Raw genomic sequence first — 21,606 nt, 5'->3', positions numbered from 1 at the left:
ACCTCTTTAAATACCCTTGATTAACAAAATCATGGTCTTTAAAAACATTTTAAGATTGATATGCTAGTTTGGCTGGATTTTCAAGTTTTAAAGGGTTGAAGATTCATCTTCATGTTAAAAGACGAGAGTGAAGTACAGTTGGCCTCTGAACAGCGGGTTTGAACTGCATGGGTCCACTTATATGTGGATTTTTTTCAATAAATACAGTTCTGTAAATGCATTTCCTCTTAAGATTTTCTTAATCTTTTTTCTAGCTTTATTGTGTGTTAACTGTATAATTGATAATGGCTCTGGCCCACAGTAGGCTATTACTAGTCATGTTTTTGAGGCATCAAAAATTGTATGTGGATTTTTGTGCAGGAATCAGTGCCCCGAAGCCCACCTTCAAGGGTCAACTATACTCATTCTTGGGTTATACAACAACACAAAACTGGGATTGTAAGTTAGGCTTCTGTCTTTTTTTCTGTTCAAGTGTGGATTTCCCTTAATGGGCACCGTAGAGCATTAGAAAGAAAATCCAGTATCCTCTAGAAAACATGAAGAACAACCCTTACACAGATTTTTGTTATAGTACCTGTGACGATCTGTCACCTTGGTGGTACGTCTGTCTGTCTCCTGGACCGTGAGTTCTGCATCTTACTTGCCTTTTATCCCCAGTTTCTAGCTTGCGGTTTTCTTGTGGAAACCTTATCACAAGTGTATTTTAAAGAAAGAATGAGAAAATGTGAGCTGGTTTTCATTTGTCATTCTTCCATGGGTTTGTGTTTAGAAGCATTCCTCGTGATAACTCAGTATCATTGGCAATTCCGTGAGGTTGAACAAAGAGAGATGGTATGGTTTGCTATCCTTCGGATTGGGAATGAAGTCCACCCTGGCCACTAAGCAGTGTGACCTTGAGAGGGCAGCTCATCTGTGGAGTCTTGATGTGTTCTTTTTAAATTGAGAGATCCTTTTTAGATTGAGAGAGTGTCCCAAATTGATTCTGTTACCTACAAACCCTTAATACAGTGTTATTAAATGATTCTTACATTTAGTTAGCAAAAGCGAAAGAAGTAAGGTATAGCATGGACTCCTTTGTGGCTGCCCAGGTTCAAATTCCAGCTCTCTCTTAGAGTCAAATTGCATCATCTCGTTGGCTTCAGTTTGGGTGCCTACCTTTTAGAGTTGTTAGCTGTTCAGAACTTGGCCTGGCGCATCAGAAGCTACGTAAGTGATCGCTGCTGCTGTTGGAAAGCCCCATGTTGTTGTAACGTCGTGTGAAGCATATGAGTGGGAGGTGTATATGGTACTTTTTGGACTTCAACATGGATAGTAGTTAAATTCTATAGAGGAAAGCCAAATAGTGGTATTTTTTTTCGCTAAAGAGTGGAAGTCCTAAGGTGGACAGGTGATGTGGCTAGCTCTCTGTATATGATAGTGAACTAGAGCAGTAGGGCCGCCAAGGGGAGTGTTATTATAATCTACTGGAGCCCGCCCATCAAACTGAGAATTACGTTTTTCAGAACACTTGGGGCGGCTGACATGTTTTCCAGTGATGGCGTTGCTCTTCAAAACATTTTTTAAATTCCTCTCAGAATTTCTTTGAGCTTCATAGAGAGCTGCCCAAAGAGAATCCGTCTGATTTGTACATTTTCAGAAATGCATTTGATCATCTGTCTTACATTTGTCAGAATAGGTGCTGAGGTTCTAAAGCATGTGAGGAGTATGAGAAGTATTTTCGTCAAGAATGGTGTTCAGATTGGCAGGTATATGTATATCAAACATCTGCTCTGTTCCACCACATACATTCCTACTTAATCCTCACAACCACCCTAGATAACCCCATTATCCGTGATGCAGCCGCTTCAAGGAGCCCAGAGGCACGCGTGGTGCAGGTTTGGTGCATGGCTGCCTCCAGCTGTGTTGCAACAAGACCTGTGAATCCTGGACAGGGAGACCTTCACGTTACCGCACAAAATCTGCTTACCTGTGTTCTAGTTGCTTTGCTTGGGACTTGCCTGATACTTTCTCTGAGGTAGATACCTTCGTATTTTCTTGTGCAACCACAGCCAAAAGTCAGGATAGATTTATCAATACTCTGGACGGTGGCTCTTTTACGAGGACCTGTTGCCATCGTCTGAGGTAGAAGATTTAAAGTCATTGGTCCTCAGTACACATGAAAACAGGACTTCATCCCTTGAACTCTCCTGAGCAGTTTATTATTAGAGTCACGTGTATTTTAAGGTCTTGTATTTAATACCGCAAACTGTTGATAATCGAGTGAGCTTTTCATGGCTAAAAATACTGGTTATGTATTTCAGTTCGCCCCTGCTAGCTGCTGGCACTGTGTGTCTCCACTCAGCAGGAAGTAAGAGCTGGAGCAGGCTGCGGCCTGTCCGCCCTGAAGCTGTGTGCAGAGAAGGTGGTGGCGGGAGGACGACTCCACACGGTAGTCTGAGAGTGTTCTAGCTTGACTCCTTAGTGGAATTCCACCTGGGTAACCCACATCTGGTTCAGAATGAAGCCCCTGCCTGGAAGTAATCTCATTTCGGGAACCACCAGTAAGATCCTGTGACCCTTTGGTCACTATGGTGACTTTTCATGTGGCTGATGGCCTGATAGTTTGGTTTCAAGGAGAAATCCTGGATGGGTGCCGTCTTGGTCTGTGCAGAGAGACTGCTGTCTACACAAGGTGTTCAGAACTGTTATTGGGCCTTCTTCATTGTCACCAATCCTGTCTTTCAGATTCTTGAGACTTCTGTCTCCAGATGTGCACTTCTTTCTCTTGGTGGTTGGAATGTTCCTCCCACCTCGGTAAGGCAGTCTTGGCATCTTCCCTATGTCTCCTACATGATGAACCTTGTTGTTAAGTACTCTCTTCTCTTGCTTTGGGCATGATTCTCTTGCCCCTCTAACTGTATTCCTGTTTTGTTGTGTTCTCTCTTTGTCAGAGTATCTCTTAGGCTACTGGCTTCTTTTTCTTCACTAGGCTTTCAGTCTTTCACATTTCTTTCAGTTTAGCTTCTGTCCAAAAAACCTGTTTTCAGGATCTCATGGTTACCTATTTGCCAGCCTTCTGCGCTCTGAATTCTCTGGCCTTGACTTGTGCGATTAACCCATTGACCACCAGCGCCCCCCCGCCAAGAGTTCCTCTTCGCTTCTGTGATGCTCTTGCCTCCTTTTCTTATCTCCTCTGACTAACCCCAAACTTAGGCTCATTGTCCTTCTCTCTGCACTAGCTCTGGAGAGCTTTATTATCTGTTTATCTGTTTATTATCTCAGTCCTCACTTTCCTGGTGCCATTCTAACCACCTCTGACTGGTTTCACTTAAACTTTCTATTGTAACCCCGAACAAGCAAGTCACAGATGTTTATTGCCCTCCGTAATTCTCCTCAGTCGAACATCTTGCCATTCTCCAGTAACATGGCTCCCACTTGTCCAATATGAAATCTTAAAAAGTCCAAGTAGGCATTTGCACATAAGCATTTAATAAATTCTTACTACTTTTAGCTCTGCTATGAATTAACTTAGATTACAATTCTCTCCACTTCATAATCCAACAATTTCAGAACTTCAAAGACATCTGAACTCATTCATTATAGGCAAAACACCTCTGGTTCCAAATATTTCTTCTTATATTTCCTAATTCATTACAGGAGGTCTTGTGTTTGCTGTTTTTTTTTTTATTAGAATGTTTTTTAATGTTTTTTAATTATGTTAGTCACCAACAGTACATCCCCGGTTTCCGATGTAAAGCTCGATGATTCATTAGTTGCGTATAACACCCAGTGCACCATGCAATACGTGCCCTCCTTACTACCCATCACCAGTCCATCCCATTCCCCACCCCCCCGAAGCCCTCAGTTTGTTTCTCAGAGTCCATAGTCTCTCATGCTTCATCCCCCCTTCTGATTACCCCCCCTTTCTTTATCCCTTTCTTCCCTTACCGATCTTCCTACTTCTTATGTTCCATAGATGAGAGAAATCATATAATTGTCTTTCTCTGCTTGACTTATTTCACTTAGCATTATCTCCTCCAGTGCCGTCCATGTTGTGTTTGCTATTTAAATTCTAGTGCTTTCAAACTTGGAATGTGATTTCTGGCGTATTTTCATCAGATTATTTATGACAGCTTTCTCCCATAGGTTTTACTTGGTGACTGTCTTAAGGATGTTCTCTGGCTGTCATTGAGGACTGCTTAATGAAAGTGGGCCTGAGTAATCCATAACTTTCTTGTGCGCCTTTGAGAAATATTCCTGCTCTATGAGTATCTGGAAATCACGGTTTTTCTAGTTTGGTAAACCCAAGAGTACCCCTTTTCTTTGTTACTTCCATTGGTCTAGCCTACCACCTAAACCGGCCTGCTGTCCTGCAAAATGCATTTTTAAATTTCCATATCCCTCAATTAAAGCTGGTCTTGAAAGTATTTGTGGTAGTACAGGATGTTGCCTGAAGCGGCACTGCATGTTATTAGTAGGTCTTAAAGATGAGAGGCACAAAGTGAATCTCAAATACTAAGCAAAAAAAAAAAGAAAAAAGAAGTACAATATTGATCTTAATTTCCCCCTGGAATTTGTAAAAAGAAAAAAATCCTCACGCATTTTCTGCTTTTAGGTAACAGTCTTGTTTTAGAATAAAGATGATTTAAGATGACTTCTGCTGTGCTGTTTGTCAGCTAGTTGACTTTCCAGGTGATGGTCATAAAACAACTCCCCACCCCACCCCCCGCCCAGTACTCACACACATACTGAGAGTTTGGGTTCCCAGTAATCTTACAGACTGCATATCCTGACCTTTTAAACATTTTTAAACAAGCAGAGAGGCGTCTTTGGTTTAACTTCCTCATCTATGTTGATGAGTCAGTACTTAGAATTTCCTTTTCAGGATTTTATTGTAAGCGATAGAACTGAATTCATGTGTTCTTCATAGAAAAAGTATGAGATCTCCAAAAAACTTTGGAGATACAGTGATTGTAGCTATGCAATGTTTTTAGTCTTTGCTAAAGGGAAAAATGAGGAATCAAAAAATATTTGGACAGTAAGAACCAGCATTTTAATTTCTTGTCCACAATGCTGGAAACACTGAGTATTAAATGTCAGATTAGTCCACAGTCCGAAGAGCAAAATACCTACAAGGTGCTAAAGCAGGTTTTGCGGTAGGATGGTAGGTTATTTTTTCCTTTTCAAAATGTTTATAATATGCTTCTGTTTTATAGTGGAAGAAATAAATGTATCTGAGCCTCCTACAATGAGTATAATAATCACAATGGTTGTGGGCAGTTTTGCTGTAGCTCAGAAAATGAGCCAATTTTAAAAAACTTGGATGTGTTGTCACTTTACATACTCAGAGAAAATTAAGATTATTAGTGGAAAATCCTTGAGAGTATTTTTTCCTTTTTTCCTTAAAGCAACTCCAGCTTCCCTTTTAAAAAACAGTAGTTTTTTAAATGAATAAACTCCATCTGCGGCTGGGTTTGGCCAGGCACTGTGTTGAGTGCTGCCGCTCCTGCCCCGCCCTTTGCCTCCCCGTCCCTGTGCCCACATTGACCCAGCGAGTCCAGTCCTGCCCCTCATCTGACCTCCAGTCATACTTCTGTGAACATGGAGACCACCGTCGTCCACGGGCCATCTGGTCCTCCCCTGCCTCTCACCGCCCCCCCCTGCTTTCCTCTGGCCCCCAGCCTTAGCTGTGATTCCCTCTGCCCCGGTCCCACCCGCGCGGGATCCTTGCCTGTCAGCCTTCCCCCACCCGCTCCCCTCGTCCGAGGCATCAACTCCAGCATCTGCGTCACACAGCACTGTTTGTGCTTGTCCGTCTGCCCTCGCCACTACCTGAAACTACCCTGTGCTTCTGTTGTCTGTCACCCCCTTTTGAAGAACTGTATTTACCAGATCACCAAGTCTTAAAATGGTACCCGACATATGATAAATGTTTTAACAAATATGAATTACTATCCCAGCCATACAGTGAAGTAGGTATATCCTCATTTTGTAAATGAGGAACCTAAATACACAAGTAACTGACTAAAAACCGCTCAGCTACTAAGTGACAGAGCTGAGATTGGAGCATAGACATGTCTGTGTCCAGAACCTTCACATGATTGTCCTGCCTCCCTCATGATACGGAAGGTGTCCAGGTGGGAGCCCGGTTACCATTCCCTGAAAACCCAGGAGAAAATAGGTTGAATTGCTGTGCCCAAGTCTTGGCTTGATCTGTGCGTGTGCGTGCGCACACACACACACACACACACGACTTCCAGCTCCTGTGGCAGACGACCGCACCTGGAGGATTCTAGAGAAGAGGCCGAAATGGCCTCTGGGTGTACATTGCAGCTCCAGCAGGAAGCATTCACCAACACAAAGCCCAGGAGACTGGCAAGCAAGTGCCCACGAGTTGCTGTAAGTGTGGTTCGTGTGAAATCCCATAGGTGAGTTCTAGAAAAGGAAGTGAAACAGTAGGGAAATCACAGCTGTAGCTTCAAAATGAAGAGTCAGTTCCCAAACTGTGAGTGAATTGTAACCTTAAATTTTTTTTTGTTAATTTTTTTTTTTATAACTTAGCGAATTGTACCAAGTTGAAAGAATTCAATAAGCTGTCATAGGTGCTCAAAAGCTGCCCACCAGCCATTACAAGATTACTGTGAGGAAAGACAAGAAAATAGAGGTGCAGGCCCCCTTCAAGTAGTTCACGTCAAGAGACTAGCTGTATTAAGATCTTTTTACTTACTAAGTTTGTAATAAGGGAATAATTAATTACTTGCTTCCGTATTTTGGGTTTCATAATTTTCAATCAGTGGTACTCTTCTAGAATTCTCCAAAGGATAGGAAAACACTTGAAAGCAGAACCATCATTCCCAGGCTAGACTGGAGACCTGTCTGCATTGGTGCGTTTTGCTGCCCTCTGCTGCTAACAGTTGGTACAGCAGTGAAGGGTTCGTTCGCAGGGCTGCTCCTTGGCATTGCTAGAAAGGTGAAGGATTGGGAAGAAGACAGACAAGTCTGTGTTAGGAATTTTTCTCTCCTACATCAAACTACTGCTCCAGCCATTGCAACCCAACCAACCTCTGCATGCCTGTGCTCCACTCCCCACCCCAAACAAAACATCAAATTAAAGTGAAAAATACCGTTTTAACTAAGATGTCAATGAAATGATTCGGATTTTTAAGTAATTAGAATGATCATGTCAGAACAATGAATGCTATAGAAGACAGCCCTGTGTGTCACCTGTGGCGCTGGCCAGCCACACCCAGAATGTTCTGTAGATTCATCTTACCTTCCAAGAGGGAAACATGGTCTTAGAGGACAAAGCCAACCGCCCCTCTGCTTTGCCTCCATCGTGTACACACACACACACACACACACACACACGTTTACTTCAGATGAACTAACCAAATATTTTCACTTGGACATCAGTGCAGTACGATGGTTGATACCTATTGGAATTCGATTTTGTTTGACTCAAGGCTCACCCCATTTAGTGGCTGGATAACCTTAGACGAGCCACTTAACAGGTCTCAGCCTGGTTCTGTAAAATGGGATCATAGTACTAGAGTTATTAGTTACTAATATTCTATAATTATTTATAAAGCCCTCACTATACATGAAGTGTTGCATTGAATTTTTTAAGATACTGTGTGTCATAAAGCTTATCCCAATGCCTGGTCCAGAGTAACCTACTTTTCAACCATAAGAAGTAGGTTTCTTTTCCTCATAAGGATTGTTGATATGTCAACCAACTAAAGACCATCATCAGTAACTTTTTTCCCCCTAGAACTTGGAGATTTTGTTTAAAAGGTGTGGTCCTCTTATTATTTCTGGACCTGACGGAGCCTCATACATGATTAGAGTTGGAAAGAATCTTACGAGTTACCCGGTCCAGCTTTTTCGCCCAGTGCAGGACTCTCTTCCGTAACCCCCTCTATGGACCCCTCCTCTGGGCCAGACGCCCACTCCCCTCCTTGGACAGCTCAGCTATTAGTTATTTCTTCAACCCACATCAACCTCCCCGTGGTCTGTGTCCCAGTTCTGCTCTCCAGATCATCTTAGAAAAAAAATCTGCTTGCTTTTTCTCATGACATTCCTTCATGTATTTGAAGAGACCTAGCATTCCTTCCTTTGTCAAAAGTCATCTTTTATCCAGGCTAAAGTAAAAAGTAACAACAACCACCTCAACTACCTGAATTTTTTTCCTAAGATATTCCAATAATTTTTTTTCAGTGGAACACTGTCTTCATTAAGATGATGGAAAAGATCTAGCCCCTTAAAATCGTACATACTTTATTGAACGATGTGTAATGTCAGGGTCCAAAATAATTATTTGCGATTAAGGATGGAAATAATTGCCCTTTGTTCTCTCCCTCCAAAACGCTGTTACTTCGACAGTTACCTGCCCTCAGGCAGCAGTCGCGAATGCAGTCGCCCCTGAGATTGCATGGGGGCGGCTCTCTTAAAGCGCAGTGTTCAGGGGGCGGTGCCCAGGGCTTCCGACTCTTGCTCTGGGCGGGGGCCAGTGCTCCCACATACTGCAGCGCGCCCCAGGAGAGCCGGGGTCCCACCTGAAGGGCACCGCCTGGTGCAGAGTAGTGAGCAGCCTGCCCTGTTGCGTCTGGGAGCCCCTAACTGGCCAAATGGCAGGCTGGCATTTGTGCCGCAGGCAGCGATGGCTTGCCAAGCCCTAAGTACTCTCCTCGTGCTTGTACAGAAATGGGGCTGCTTCCCTTGCCCCTTCCTATTGTTCCTGCCCTCTTGTTGGATGCCCCAGAGGGCAGCTGAAGGTGGCGGTGGCGGTGGTGGTGGTGGCGGTGGCTGACCCCTTGAGCACTCTTCTAAGCATTTTAGTTGTGTTCACTCGGGTCATTGCCAGGGCCCCCTGCCCTATGAGAAAGGTTCTAATCCCATCATGTTCAGCCAAGGAAATGGAAGCAGAGATCCATAAAGCAAATTGCCCACTGTCACCCACCTTTCGAGATAGGAAGGCCATCCAGGATTTGGACCCGGACAGTGTGACTCCAGGAGCCCTGCCCCGCCTCTCTGCCCCAGCACCCGACCTCTCCTGGGGCCGTCAGAGCCACCGCCAAACACCGGTGTTCCAAAGACACCTCAAACTCAACACGGGAATTGGCCATTTTCCTCCCTAAACCACTTTCTCCTTCGGCGTTTCCTGTCTCGGTTGGTGACGTCACTGCCACAGGAAACTCCCTTTGTACAGGTACCCAACCCCCTGCCTACCTCTTACCACTCTCCTCTTAGCTCAGTCCCTGTACTTGACAAGTGCAACTGCCCCACATGGGGGACAGCGGTGCTGGCCATTGCCCAGCACTGACCCAGGGTCCTGCTGCCGGGCTAGTCCCTTCAAGCCTCCTGACCCTGTCGCTCTCCCCTGCTTAAAACCTTGCCGCAGGCCCCCACGGCCTGCAGGACCAAGACCAAGTCCTCTACCCTTTGCCTATACCTGACCTTCCAACCTGCTCTCTCACTACTGCCGACCTTGAACTCGGACCCCCGCGGAACTGCCTGTTCCCTGCGCCCACCACACCCTTGCCACCTCCTGGCCCTCTCCCCAGATGCCGCCCCCCCCCACCTGCTGGCTGAGCGCCTAGCTTGGGGGTAGCCTTTCATTTTGATATCATCTCAAACTTACAGAAAAGTTGCAGGATAGTACAAATTCCCTTAACCTCTCTCTGATCATTACTTGCTAACATTTTGCCACACAGATACACGTACACACGCACACTCTTGCTGACCTGAGAGTGAACGCAGACATGCCCCTTTGCCCCTGAACACACCGGTGTTTATGTCCTAACCACAAACACACGCTCTTCTTACACAGCCAAACCACAGTTCTCCAAGGCGGGAAATGCAGCCCCGACGCGAGGGTTCTAATCCGCAGGCGCCGGTCGGTTTCCCGAAGTGTGTCGGGCAGCTCCTCGCCGCTAGCTTCCACCTGCTTCGGAGCCCCTGCGAGATCACGGGTTACGTTTCCTTGTCATGTCTCCTTCATTTCTTTTAATCCGAAACATTCCCTCAGTCTTCCCGGACTTTTAAAGCGTTTTTAAGGCGTCCACGCAAGCCGCTTTGCAGAGTGTCCCCCAGCTAGAGCTCGTGGGCTGTTTCCTTGTGAACGGATTCAGATTATGCCTTTTTGGCAGGAACGGCACAGAAGTGACGTGGAACCTTCTCAGTGCCGTGAGTCAGGAGGCACCTGCTGCTTCTGGCTCGTCCCGTTACTGCCATGTTGAGACTGATGCCTGGGAAAGGTGGGGTCTTACTTAGTTTTTCAAGGTCACCTCTTTGAAGGTCGCTTCCTTAGCCTCCCCCACCCCGCTTCCAGGCACTCACAGTTAGGTCTGGGGTCTCTGTTCCCAGAAGGCCGTTCATGGCGATTTGACTGAATCCTGGTGGCGGCGTGCCTGTCCTCCTCCCCGGCGAGCTCTGGGAGAGCGAGGACCCCTCTTGCTCCCTGACCTGGGGGGGGGGGGGGGGCGGCTGGCTCAGCACAGGCGCTTCAGACGTATTGCTGAGTGAATGAAAGGATGCGTGGAAGGATACGGGAGCTGGTTCACTTACTAAAGCAAACCCCCAGCTCTCTCCGCATCGCGCTTCGTGGCTTTCTCTGCTTTACTCGTGGAGCATGGCTAAGTTGTTTTTTTTTGTGTACGCCGGGTTCTCACTGAAAGCGTGGAAGTCTCACTAAATCCCAGTCAAGAGGCACGGTGTTCATCCTTCCTTTCGGGGCCTCACAGGATGGCGCAATTTTAGAAACCTTGAACCCCAGTTTTAGATTTTCCCATTTGTCTCTTCCTGGGGGAAGGCTGGGCAGAGGGGAGATTCTCGGGGTCTCTGATCCGATGAACTATTTGGCCCCAAACGAGCAGGAAGGGTCTTTGGGGGGAAAGCGGGAGCACGACCCTGTCGCCTCTGTCCAGCCGGCCCCTTGCTGCACCTCGGGGAGGGACGTGGTTCCAGGGCTGTCCTGAAGCTTCTCCGGAGGTCACTGTCTCCCTTTGTTGTTTCAGACGCAGGCGGAAGGAGACGCACTGATGCTGTCAGCAGACCTCTCCTGCGGCCTCCGCCGTCTCCCGGTGTCCAGGTGCCCGGGCTGTGCACTGCGTCGAGGCTGCTGCAGGAACCCCCCGGACGTGCGGGTGCTGGAGACTGGCCATCCTTTCTGCACCGTTTTGCTCTTATGACATCTAGGACCGCCCCAACCTGCTCGGCTGGATCCTCCCCCAGCTCCCGCTGAAAAGTCGCCCCCGGGAATGGCTGTGGGACCAGGGCTTTGTGGTTTCTGAATAAGAGCTCTTGTGCCTTGTTTTGGGTGGAGAGTTCCTGGGAAACCGGGCCTCCCCTGCCCGCAGGTAGGACAGGGCTGTGGGGCCCCACCAGCGAGGACCGCTTCAACTGTGCGACCCAAGCAGTCGGTTCCTCCAGCCCAGCTTGCTGTTCCCCCATGACATAGACGGTGACGCGCTCAGGAGACGGCGGCTCCGGGTGAAGGGAACTCACCAGCCCCTGGTATGTGATGGTTGTGACACACACCTTAGCAGCTTCCAGATTCATCTTCGGGCCCGAAGGGGCCTCGGAGGCGGTTGGGCAACCACAGCGTGGCAGGGCCTCGGGAGCAGGAAGAGCTGAGTAAGGAACACTCCCTGGGAGTGCAAGGCCCCAGGCCCTATCAGTGAGCGGGGGGTCCCTCCAGCCCCCCAGAGGCCTGCTTTCCCTATGCTGGTGCTCCTCGTAGGCTCCCCGGGCTCTTTCCTAATGCCGAACCGAATCAAGTTGCATTGCATTGAGTTGAATTGGACTGAAATAAATTGAAAGGCCTACAAACAAATATGAATGTCTTGCTGAGTACCAGGCCCTGGGGAATCTCAGACCCGGAATACGGTCCCGTCTGCACCAGCTGGGCCTATGGCGATCATCCTGCCTGCTCGCAGTGGGAACACATTTGGGGCCAGGGGTGAGAAGGGGCAGGGAGGGAACGGGAGGCTCCAAGAGGAGACGCTCTCTGAGCTGAGCCTCACTTTGGAGAGAAGAGGAGGAAGGCAAGAAGGACGGTACAGACCAGGGAGCCAAGCAGATGGTGTTTGGGGAACAGAAGAGAGATGGCAAAGAAGCCGGTGACAGCTGTCCAGCTGAGAGATGACACAGACCTACACGAGCATAGACAGAGTGGCACAGAGAAAATGCCTCACAGTCACCCAGAACATCCCCCACACCTAAAGCAGAATCCCAGGGAGCTGGCCCAGGAATCTGCATTCTAAAACCAACGCTTGGTTTCAGACTCACGGTCTAAATTCAAAGTTGAGCCTCACAGTCAGGGGGTGGGGCTGAGCCTCCGCCAGGTGATCAGTGCCCGTGTCAAGTGGGTCATTGTCACACTTGGAGCAGGTCAGAACCCCTGAGGACCCCTTAACACACAGATGGAAGGCCCCGGCCCGAGAGCCTGCATCAGCAGGTCTGGGCTGGGGCCTGGATATTTGCCTTGTTTTGCATTTGTTCCCAGGTGGGCTGTGGGGTTGCAGCTGGACAGCCAGTCTGAGGAGAGACCCCTCTGCCACAGTTCTGAGAACTCAGCCAGACTGAAGGAAGCCCACTGGCCCTTCGAGGCTCTGAGGAGTCAAGACAGTCATGAGATTCGGAGCACTCACATTTGATCAGATGTGTCTTCTTCTTCTTTTTTTAAAAGATTCATTTATTAGAGAGAGAGGGAGGGAATCCCAAGCAGACTCCCCAGCTAAGTGTGGAGCCTGACACGGGGCTCGATCTCATGACCCTGAGTTCATGACCTGAGTCGAAATCAAGAGTCAGACACTCAACTGACTGAGCCAACCAGGTGCCCTCCAAATGCGTCTTGTCTGTACTCCCATCCTCAGTTTCCCTCTGTGACAGAAACTTGCTTGGGCATGGGACAGACACCCCGGTCTCACTGATCTGGGGGTGGGTGAGCCTTAGCCAAGCAGCCCAGTGGTCTGAGCGGGGCATTCTGGGGCCCGGTGCTCAGGGTCATGCCGTCACCCAAGCTGGCCCTGCAGAGGCCTGCGGCTCTGAGCCGCCTGGAAGCATTTCAGGGGATTCACGGGATATCTAGATTCCTGTGACCAGAAGTGGTGGAGGTTTCCCCAAGGTCACAGGTCAAATCATCAGGTGCCCCTTGGAAGGGCTGTCAGGAGCAACTGTGTCAAACCACTTCCTGTTATAGATGCCAAACGCCCTGTCCAAGGCCACACAGCTCGGGTGACGAGGGTAGGAGAGAGGGTGGCGAACCCCTCTTCTCCTTACTACCTCACTGTCCCCCACAGGGATTCTGCCATTTAAATGGGCACATAGGCCGTCAGCATCCATTTTACCGTGAGGCACCCAGAGTTGAAAACCTTATTTGAAGATTTATTTCGAGAGAGAGAGTGAGTGCACTTGAGCAGGGGAGGGCCGAGGGGAGAGAGGATCTCAAGCAGGCTCCCCGCTCCTGCAGAGCCTGACGTGGGCTCCGTACCAGGACCGTGAGATCACGACCTGAGCCGAAACCAAGAGTCAGATGCTCAACGGACTGCGCCCCCCGGGCGCCCCGAAAGCCTTATTTAAATGAACCCATGTTCCCACCCACCCCAAAAAGAAGTCAAGTCACAGGCATCTAGTCCCCTAGGCCAGGGTAATCTCTTGCTTTTCCAAAGAAAAACAAACACAGAAAAGCTAAACACTTTATTTCTCTGAATTCTAAAAAGATACGTTTAATGAGAGGTGAGGGTAAGACAGCGTGACGACGGCAGACCGAGCTTCGCGCCGCAGGCGCCCAGCGAGCAGAGGTCCGTGTGACCTGTAACTCCTGGGGCCCGGTCTTGGGAACGTGGGCCTTGTTCTCCTGTGGTGAACATCAGGGTAACTATTCTCCTAGGAATGCTGGTAGGAATCCCTAACGCTTCTCGAGAACTTACCACACACCCGACCCTCTGCCGCGTGCTTTGCAAGCAGGAGCTCCTCCGCCATTTTCTCCCCTCTCCTCGAAGCCTATCGTGACCGGCTTGCGGGTGGTGTCAGGCACACGCAGAAAAGCCATCTAGGCAGCGTATTGGCCTCCTAGAGCTGCTGGGGGGCTTCGGTGACAGAAGTTTATTTGCTCACGGCTCTGGAGGCTGGACGTCCAAGATCAAGTGCCATCAGGGGTGGATTCCCTTGAGGCTTCTCTCCTTGGCTTGCGGATGACCGCCTTCTCCTGGGTCCTCACATGGCCTTCCCTCCGTGCACACGTATCCTTGGTGTCCAGGCGTCCGAATTTCCTTTTCTGATGACACCAGTCGGATTGGATTAGGACCCTCCCTGAGGGTCTCATTTTACTTCTATGACCTCTTCAAAGGCCCCGTCTCCTCATACAGTCACAGTCTGAGGTTCCGGGGGATACGATTGAACATGCGAATCCATGGGGGGACACAATTCAGCTCATAACAGGCAGTATTTCCTTTACCATAATCTTGAATATAGATGTGATTAAGACCTTTGAACAATGTAAGAAGCTCTATCTCTCAAGCTTAAGCTGCCCTTCTTTACCTCACGATCCAATTTATTTTATCTTCAGATAAATACATCATATCTGCAGCCTCCAGACTCCTGGAAACATGTGAAGCCCCTTCTGTTTTTAGAATTTGAAGCAGCTTCCTGGTGAGCCTCTCTCTAGTATCATTAAAAACTGAATTCTGGGCCCAGAATTTCCCGGCTGTCACCACCACTGTGGCATGACAGAACGTGGAGGATCTTGTCCAACAACGCCTGGGACACACGAGACCCATGACTCCCACCAGCAAAGGTTCCTCACACACCCACGGGGCCTCAGGAAGCTGTGTCTCCTTCAGACAGTCCGGGTGTGGGAAGGAGAAGGGCTCACACCGCCTCCTGGAGAGGTGAAGGGGTGTCCGGCAGAGTCCACGACCCTTCTTGGGGCTTAGGTGGGGGGCACCACTGGGAGCTGCCAACAGAGGGACTGCACCCCCAATTGCAACCCCACTCCCCAACGCAGAGTCTCTGCTCCTTTTTAGAACATGGAAAACCCTAAAATGAATAGATAAGAGAGGTTTTGTATAACATGTAGAAAGAGGTACTTAGGTCAATTTAGAGGAACCATGAATCCTTTTCTCTATAATCAGAAGTAAAATTAAGTCCTCCCCCCACCCCAAGCTCTGTGAAATAACTATGGCTCCCATTGTCTGCACCGGGAACCCCTTGAAGGGGCTTCATTGTCCCCACATAATCCTGGATATGGAGACTATGGGGTTCATCTCCATGAAGACCTTAAGTACTCAGGGAGGCCTGGGGAGTATCATTTTAGGGCGTTAGTACTTATTGGAAGCTCTGTATGCACCTTACATTCTGAGAAACGGGCCTGTTATACCCATTTTTGAGATAGGCCATCAAGGTCCAGAGGATCCCAAGCAATGCAGGTGGTGGGGCTGGGATTTGAACCCAGGGCAGTTTGGCTCCAAATCCCATAAGCTTTGCACTGTATCTCACTGCAGGATACCCGGAGATGAGTGAGTCCCAGCCTTCTGCACATCAGAAAGTTCCGGGGAGCTTTTAAGATTCTCAGTGTTGGGGCGCCCGGGTGGCTCAGCCGGTTGAGCGTCTGCCTTTCTGCTCAGGTCATGATCTCAGGATCCTAGGATCGAGCCCCGCGTCTGGCTCTGTGCTCAGCCAGGAGTCTGCTTCTCCCTCTCCCTTTCTCTCTCTGCTCTCTCTCTCTCACTTGCCCTCAAATAAATTAAAAATCTTCAAAAAAAAAAAATAATAAGACTCCCAGTGTTTAGCCCCACCCCCAGAGACTGATTCAACTGGCCTGGGGTGGGTGCCCGAAATGCAGAGTCTAAACAGTTGCCGGAGAATCCGAATGAGTAGCCAAGGCCGAGAACAAGTGCCTTCCAAGAAAAGCGGGAGGGAAGGTCAAAGCTACAAAATGTGCAGTCGGTGAGGTGAGTGGGAAGTCATTAACTGAACACTTGCATAGCTACCGGGCTGAAGGCCACACCTTCCGTCCCCACCCATTGCCCAGACCACACAGCCCCTCAGGACAGCGAATCAGGGCTTGGCTTCCATCTGTGAAAGTACAGCTAGGGACTAGCTAACATGTGCAGGGCGCTGGGCTAATTTGGAAGAGACACAAAAAAGAATACTTGTTCCTGCCCTGTCCTTGCTCCTGGCTGAGGAGGCAGAGCTCAGCTGAAGAAAAAAGAGAAAGGCGGTAAATAAATAAATAAATAAATAAATAAATAAATAAATAAATAAATAACATTATATGATAAGAATCCAGTGAGTGATCTTCCCAGAAGGGCTGAGTAGTCTGGGAGGGCCTCCAGGAGGGGGCGAGACTGAGGAGCGGAACCCCATTGGAAGTCGCCTGGGGGCGTGGTCGTTTAAGGGCGCGGTGGCGCAGGAGACCGGGTGGGTTGGGCCGCGTTTGGGAAGTAAAGTTTGGGTGTCCTTCTCCCAGCTCCCGGGGCCACCGGAGACGTGGGGCGTGTGTACCAGCTTCACTTTGTCGTAGGGTCCCCTCCGGAGGGCCCCCCACGGCCACGCGCTGGGCCGAAGTGACGGGTGGGGCCTGGGAAGGAAAAGACAGGTGTCGCGATCACGGAGCAGGTGATGATAAGCCCGGTCTGAATGCCACTCCCCGCCACGCACAGTCACCAAGGCTCCAGTGTGACGTGGCTTCGCCTCTTCCCAGCCACGGAAGAGCGCGCTGTTTCCTGCCGCTGCTGCTGGTGGCTCCGCAGGCGCACGAAGAGAGTTGCGGCTTCTCTGCCCCGGGGCTAACCTGGTCTTTCAAACTCCCACCACCCCACCCTCCGCCTTTTCCACCTGGGGGCGGGGCTGGGGGTGGAGCACAGGCCCCGCTCCCTCGTCTGCCACATTCGGGGGAGGGGGTGGCCCGCCTCTGCTTCCCCAGGGCAGGTCTTCGGTGCCAACAAGAGCGGCCCTTGGGCCTTCTTCACGGGGCTGCTCCCGCCTGGCAGCTTGAGCTCTGCGGCCCTCCCCGCCCTTCCCGTCTCCCTGGGGGGGAAGACCTTCCTGAGGCAGCTGGCTTTCTCATGCTGACTCTCCCTTCTCTGAAAACATCCAAATACCCAGGGGCTGACCCTGTTCTGGCAGGAGTCCCTGGCCCTGACTGCTCCAGGGTTGAGCTCTGACCCTGCCAGGCCAGTAATCAGATATGCTTGCCTGGGAATTCAAGAGGTGGCAGGGAGAGACCCAGAGTCCCCAGGGGCGCCCTGCAGATGGAAGGGCCTGGACTTCCGTGGCCTTAAGCCAGCCAGAGTCCTTTCCTGCCGGTTTGCATTCAAGAGACTCGGCTACTCCTACTGGTCGGTCCTTCCCTGCCAGCCCATTTCTCCCTTTTGGGCTCACCTGCCTCCTGCCTGGCCTCCAGACTCAGCCCTCCCAGCCCTGGGTGAATGCAGTCAGCAGCTTGGGTCACTGCATTGAGCGCCCCCATTCCTGGACACTCGAAGATGGGTAGAGTGCCGTGAGACTTGTCTCGAACTGAGCTACATTCTGTGTTGCAAAACCAAGCAGCATGCTTCCTGCTCACCAGAGTGCCTGCAGATCGGCCCTCCCTGGGCCCTGTCACCAGTCTCCCCAGGGCTGCTCTGCACCCCCATCCCACGCTACCCCTGCACTCCATTTTGCTCTTTGCAGACAGCTTCTGGCTTCCTGGAAACAAGGAGGCCTTCTAACCGGAATTTCTCAACTTCCTCCTCTCCCTGGTGGGGTCATTGGTCTGCATTTTCCTCTCTCCCTGGGTCCCCATCTGTTCTTTAGACTAGGTCATCGGCCTGACAGCGCTTTGAATCCTTCCCTTTGTCCCTCCTCCTGGGCCCTGGTCAACCACTACCCACTTTCTTGCCTTGTCGGTGATACCAAACCCCACTGCCCCCAAACACAGACTCTTTTCCTTTATCCTTAAGTCTCCCCAGGCCCCTGCCATCCCCTCAGGTGACAGTGTGGCCTCATTCCTTCCTCGCTCCCCAAGCTCCCTGTCTTCACACCTGCATCTATCTCCACTGGGTCCCAGCTCCCGCCCTGGGGCTTTGGCCTCCCCCACTTCCTCCAGGGTGGCAGGAAGAGGTGGGCAGCAACCCTCCCGTTCCAGGACTGGGCGTGTTCACCCTCCATCCCATTTTTAGGCAGTGATATTCTCAGCCCTGCCTCTCCGAGCTTCCCTAGTGTTGTGTCTCTTTCTGGGTCTCTCTCCCTGTCTCTCTTACTTGTGATCCCATTCAGGACTGAAACTGCAGCTCATGAATGTGACTCAAAGCCCTCTCGGCTCCCAGCTGTCCCCTAAGCTGCAGACAGCCCCCCACTCCGGATCCCCACAAACTCTCCGCTCCTCCTGGTGGCAGCCCCCGAGGTCTCCTCCGGGGTGCTTTCCATCTCCAGGCCGTTCAGGGGCATCCAGCTTGCCGGCTGCTCCAAGACCGTGATGGGACCCAGAGATGAGCCCGAGGCTCAGGCCAGCCAGGAAGATGACATCCTGCTTGGCTGCCGGAACTGGCCGCTGGCTTTGCCAAGCTGTCCAATACAAGGTGAGCTGCTGCTGGGGCCGCCGTTGCTGCGGCGTGGGGGACCCTCCGTAAAGAAAGCAGAACGGGGACAGAAGAGGAGACAGGTGAATCCGGCTCCGTCCCTCGCGCATCCGCATGGGGCCGTGCGGGCAGGCACCTGCTCCCAGACTTCTCAGCGGTGGGGGCTGACTCGGTCCCGCCTTCGAGGAAGCTGGTCTGGTTGGGTTTTGGTCACTTGCTGTCAAAGTAGGCACCTCAAGCAAAACTGAGGCCACTCTGTCCCCGGCCACCAGACCCACTCCTCCTCGTCCGGCTTCCCTGGCTACGTTCGCGGCACCGTGTCCTCCGTCCGCCGGCGACAACTCCGACGTGCTGACTCCTCCCTCCTGAGTGACCCTTACACGTGGTGCCAAGTTGCATCTCTGCGTTGTTTCGGTCATTTCCTCACTGGCTCCCTGGCTCCGCTCTGCAGCTTGGACGTTTCTAGAGCACAGCCCTGAGACACCTACTGGGACGCCCAGTGGCCTTCACCAACCCGCCTTCGTCCAGAATCTAGGTCCGTGATCCAAGCTCTGCTCATTCCTTCCTTCATTACGCATGCGCTTTTCATGTCCTCGCTGTGGGTCGGGGGGCGTCCCCACCTCCCCATCAGCCAGTAGCCCACCGCCCTCTGGCGGGCCCCACCGCCCGCGTTCACGGCTCCCTGCACGTTCCCCGGGCCTCCCTGGCTGCCTCTCCCACCGCCACACAAGTGCCAGCCTGCGGGGCGCCTGGGTCCCCACCCAGAAGTGTCCCCCTGCCTCTGAGCACCCACAGCGCCCTGTGTTCCTGCACAAGTTGACAACACCGGTCCTTTACGGGGGTCGCTTGCCTCCATCTTTCCCTCCGAGATTTCTGGAGAGCGGGGTCTGTGTCTCCCTTGCCTTGGGATCCCCTACCCGTACCTGCCCCTCCTGGGTGCTCCCAGATACTTGCTGAGCGAAGGAAGGAAAAGCCACGCCTGAGCACGAGGCCTCCTGAGCTCCAGCTCCCCTCCCCCCATTAAATAAGAAACTTAAAAAAAAAAACAACAAAAGACCCGACTATGCAGAGGAGAGAGGGAGGGATGAAGAGGTGAACGCGGAGGATTTCTCAGGCAGCGAAACTACCCTGGATGGTGGGTATATGTCCTTATACATTCGCCTGAACCCACAGCATGCACAACCCCGGGAGTGAGTTCCAGGGTGAAGGATGGACTCTGGGTGATGATGACCTGGCAGGTAGGTTCATGCTCTGTAACAACTGCCAGCTCTGGGGACCCCTGGGTGGCTCAGTCGATTAAGCGTCTGCCTTCAGCTCAGGTCATCATCCCAGGGTCCTGGGATCAAGTCCCGCATCGGGCTCCCTGCTCAACGAGGAGCCTGCTTCACCCTCTGCCTGAAGCTCCCCCTGCTTGTGCTCGCGCTCTCCCTCTCTCTCTCTCTCTGACAAATAAATAAATAACATCTTTTAAAAAACCCAAAAAACCAACTTCCAGCTCTGGCTGGGTGTGGATGCTGTGGGGAGGCTGTGAGTGTGGGGACAGAGGCATATGGCAAATCTCTGCACCTTCCTCTGTTCTGTTGTGAACCTAAAATGCTCTAAAAAATAGTATTTTTTTAATTTAGTGATTCATCATGTACATATAACACCCAGTGTTCATCATAACAAGTGCCCTCCTAAAAAAAAAATAAAGTCTTAAAAAAAGATAGTATATAACAGGGAACATTGGCATGGTATAATTCAGTTTCAATAAAAAATTAGGTGTTTTCCTCCTCTTGTATTTACTCCCATATCCTCCTCCATCCACCTCTGCTCACACCCTCCCTGGCTTTTGCTTTCACTGTTCCTTTCACGCTGACAGGGCTCCTCTCTGACTCAGGGGCAAAGCCTCCCCTTCTTCCTTCCCTCACCTCACAGACCAGCCCTGCCTCTCCCCTGCAGCATCCGAACTCTGGCAGTCAGCACTTACCTCAGGTGAAGGAGGGCTGGGCTGCTGCCCTGGTGCCAGTGAGCTGAAAAAGAAAGGCAGGGGGGAATGATCTGGAAGATTCTAGAAGGATGTGGGCAAGGCAGGGGTGGGGCAGTTCTGCTGGCTCGTCTGGCCCTTTCTGGGTCCCAGAGCTGGGTACACACTGCACAAGTCAGAGTTCTGTGCTTTCACCAAGAGCTCGGGGCAGGGCTTGGCAGGGACCTTGTGTGGTGAGGATGGGAAGGCCAACCCACCATTGGTGCCGGCTTGACTGCGCCTCACTGGTTCTGATCATGAAACGCGATACCACTCTCAGGAGAGCAGCAAATACAACTGTGTACAGACCAGGGCGAGCAACTAAGCCCTGGGCTTGAGGTTAGTGGGGGACAGCAGCCCCCAGGAACAAAGTGGCCAGGCCTGAGACACCAAGGGGTGCTGGGACCCATGGAAACACAGAGGCTGGATTCTGGACCTCCAAGAGAGGAGAATGGGCCACTAGGGGGTATTTAGGAACTTAGGAAGGTGACCTTCGGGCTGAGGGGCTGAGGCTGGGGCTGCTTCCTGGGAGCATACCCAGCCCAGTCACTCAGCTCAGTGCTTGGAGTTTAGTGCTCTGAGGGCGCCATCTTGAAATTCTTTATGATTCTATCTTTGAACTGGGCTTTGGGAGTGAAGTCCAATAGGACAAGGGAGCATGCACTAGGGGCTTGGGGGCTTGGGGGCTTGGCTCATGTGTGGTCCCGCTTTCCTCCGCCTCCTACCTTGCTGGAAAGGGGTCTTGGCTGCCTGCCTCCCCCACTTCCCAAGTGGAGGACGGGGGGCAGATGCAGGGAAGGTCGGTGTGTTGGAGTGTATGCTCCTCATGTTGGGGCGCTGGGGTGCAGTCTCAGCACCTGTGGGCACCTCTCCATGAGGATTCCCCCATGCCTGACACAGTGTGGCCTTAAATAGCAAACAAGAAACACCGTGGAGGCGGTGGGTGGGGGAGAGAAGGAAAGGGGTTATTTCCTGCCTCTTGAACAAGGGCTTTACATTTTCGTGTTGCACTGGCTCCACAGACGACGTAGCCGGCCCCCCGTGGAGGGAGAAGCAGGT

The 21,606-nt window shown here is 51.1% G+C and overlaps 1 protein-coding gene across 1 annotated transcript in view; it reads left to right on the top strand.

The window, feature by feature from the left end:
- SSR1 (signal sequence receptor subunit 1) overlaps positions 1 to 11,814 on the top strand; it is a 38,822-nt gene extending 27,008 nt beyond the window's left edge. Inside the window, exon 9 of the mRNA XM_045811507.2 lies at positions 10,995 to 11,814. Coding sequence (XP_045667463.1) covers positions 10,995 to 11,019 — 25 coding nt within the window. The 3' untranslated portion in view covers positions 11,020 to 11,814. The remainder of the gene's footprint in view (positions 1 to 10,994) is intronic.
- The last annotated feature ends 9,792 nt before the right edge of the window (positions 11,815 to 21,606 follow it).

Source organism: Ursus americanus, chromosome 32, assembly GCF_024610735.1.
Source record: "Ursus americanus isolate L20-20 chromosome 32, mUrsAme1.1.p, whole genome shotgun sequence".
NCBI classification, from domain to species: domain Eukaryota; kingdom Metazoa; phylum Chordata; class Mammalia; order Carnivora; family Ursidae; genus Ursus; species Ursus americanus.
The sequence above is the reverse complement of the archived record's forward strand: the minus strand, read 5'-3'. Positions and strand labels throughout refer to the sequence as shown.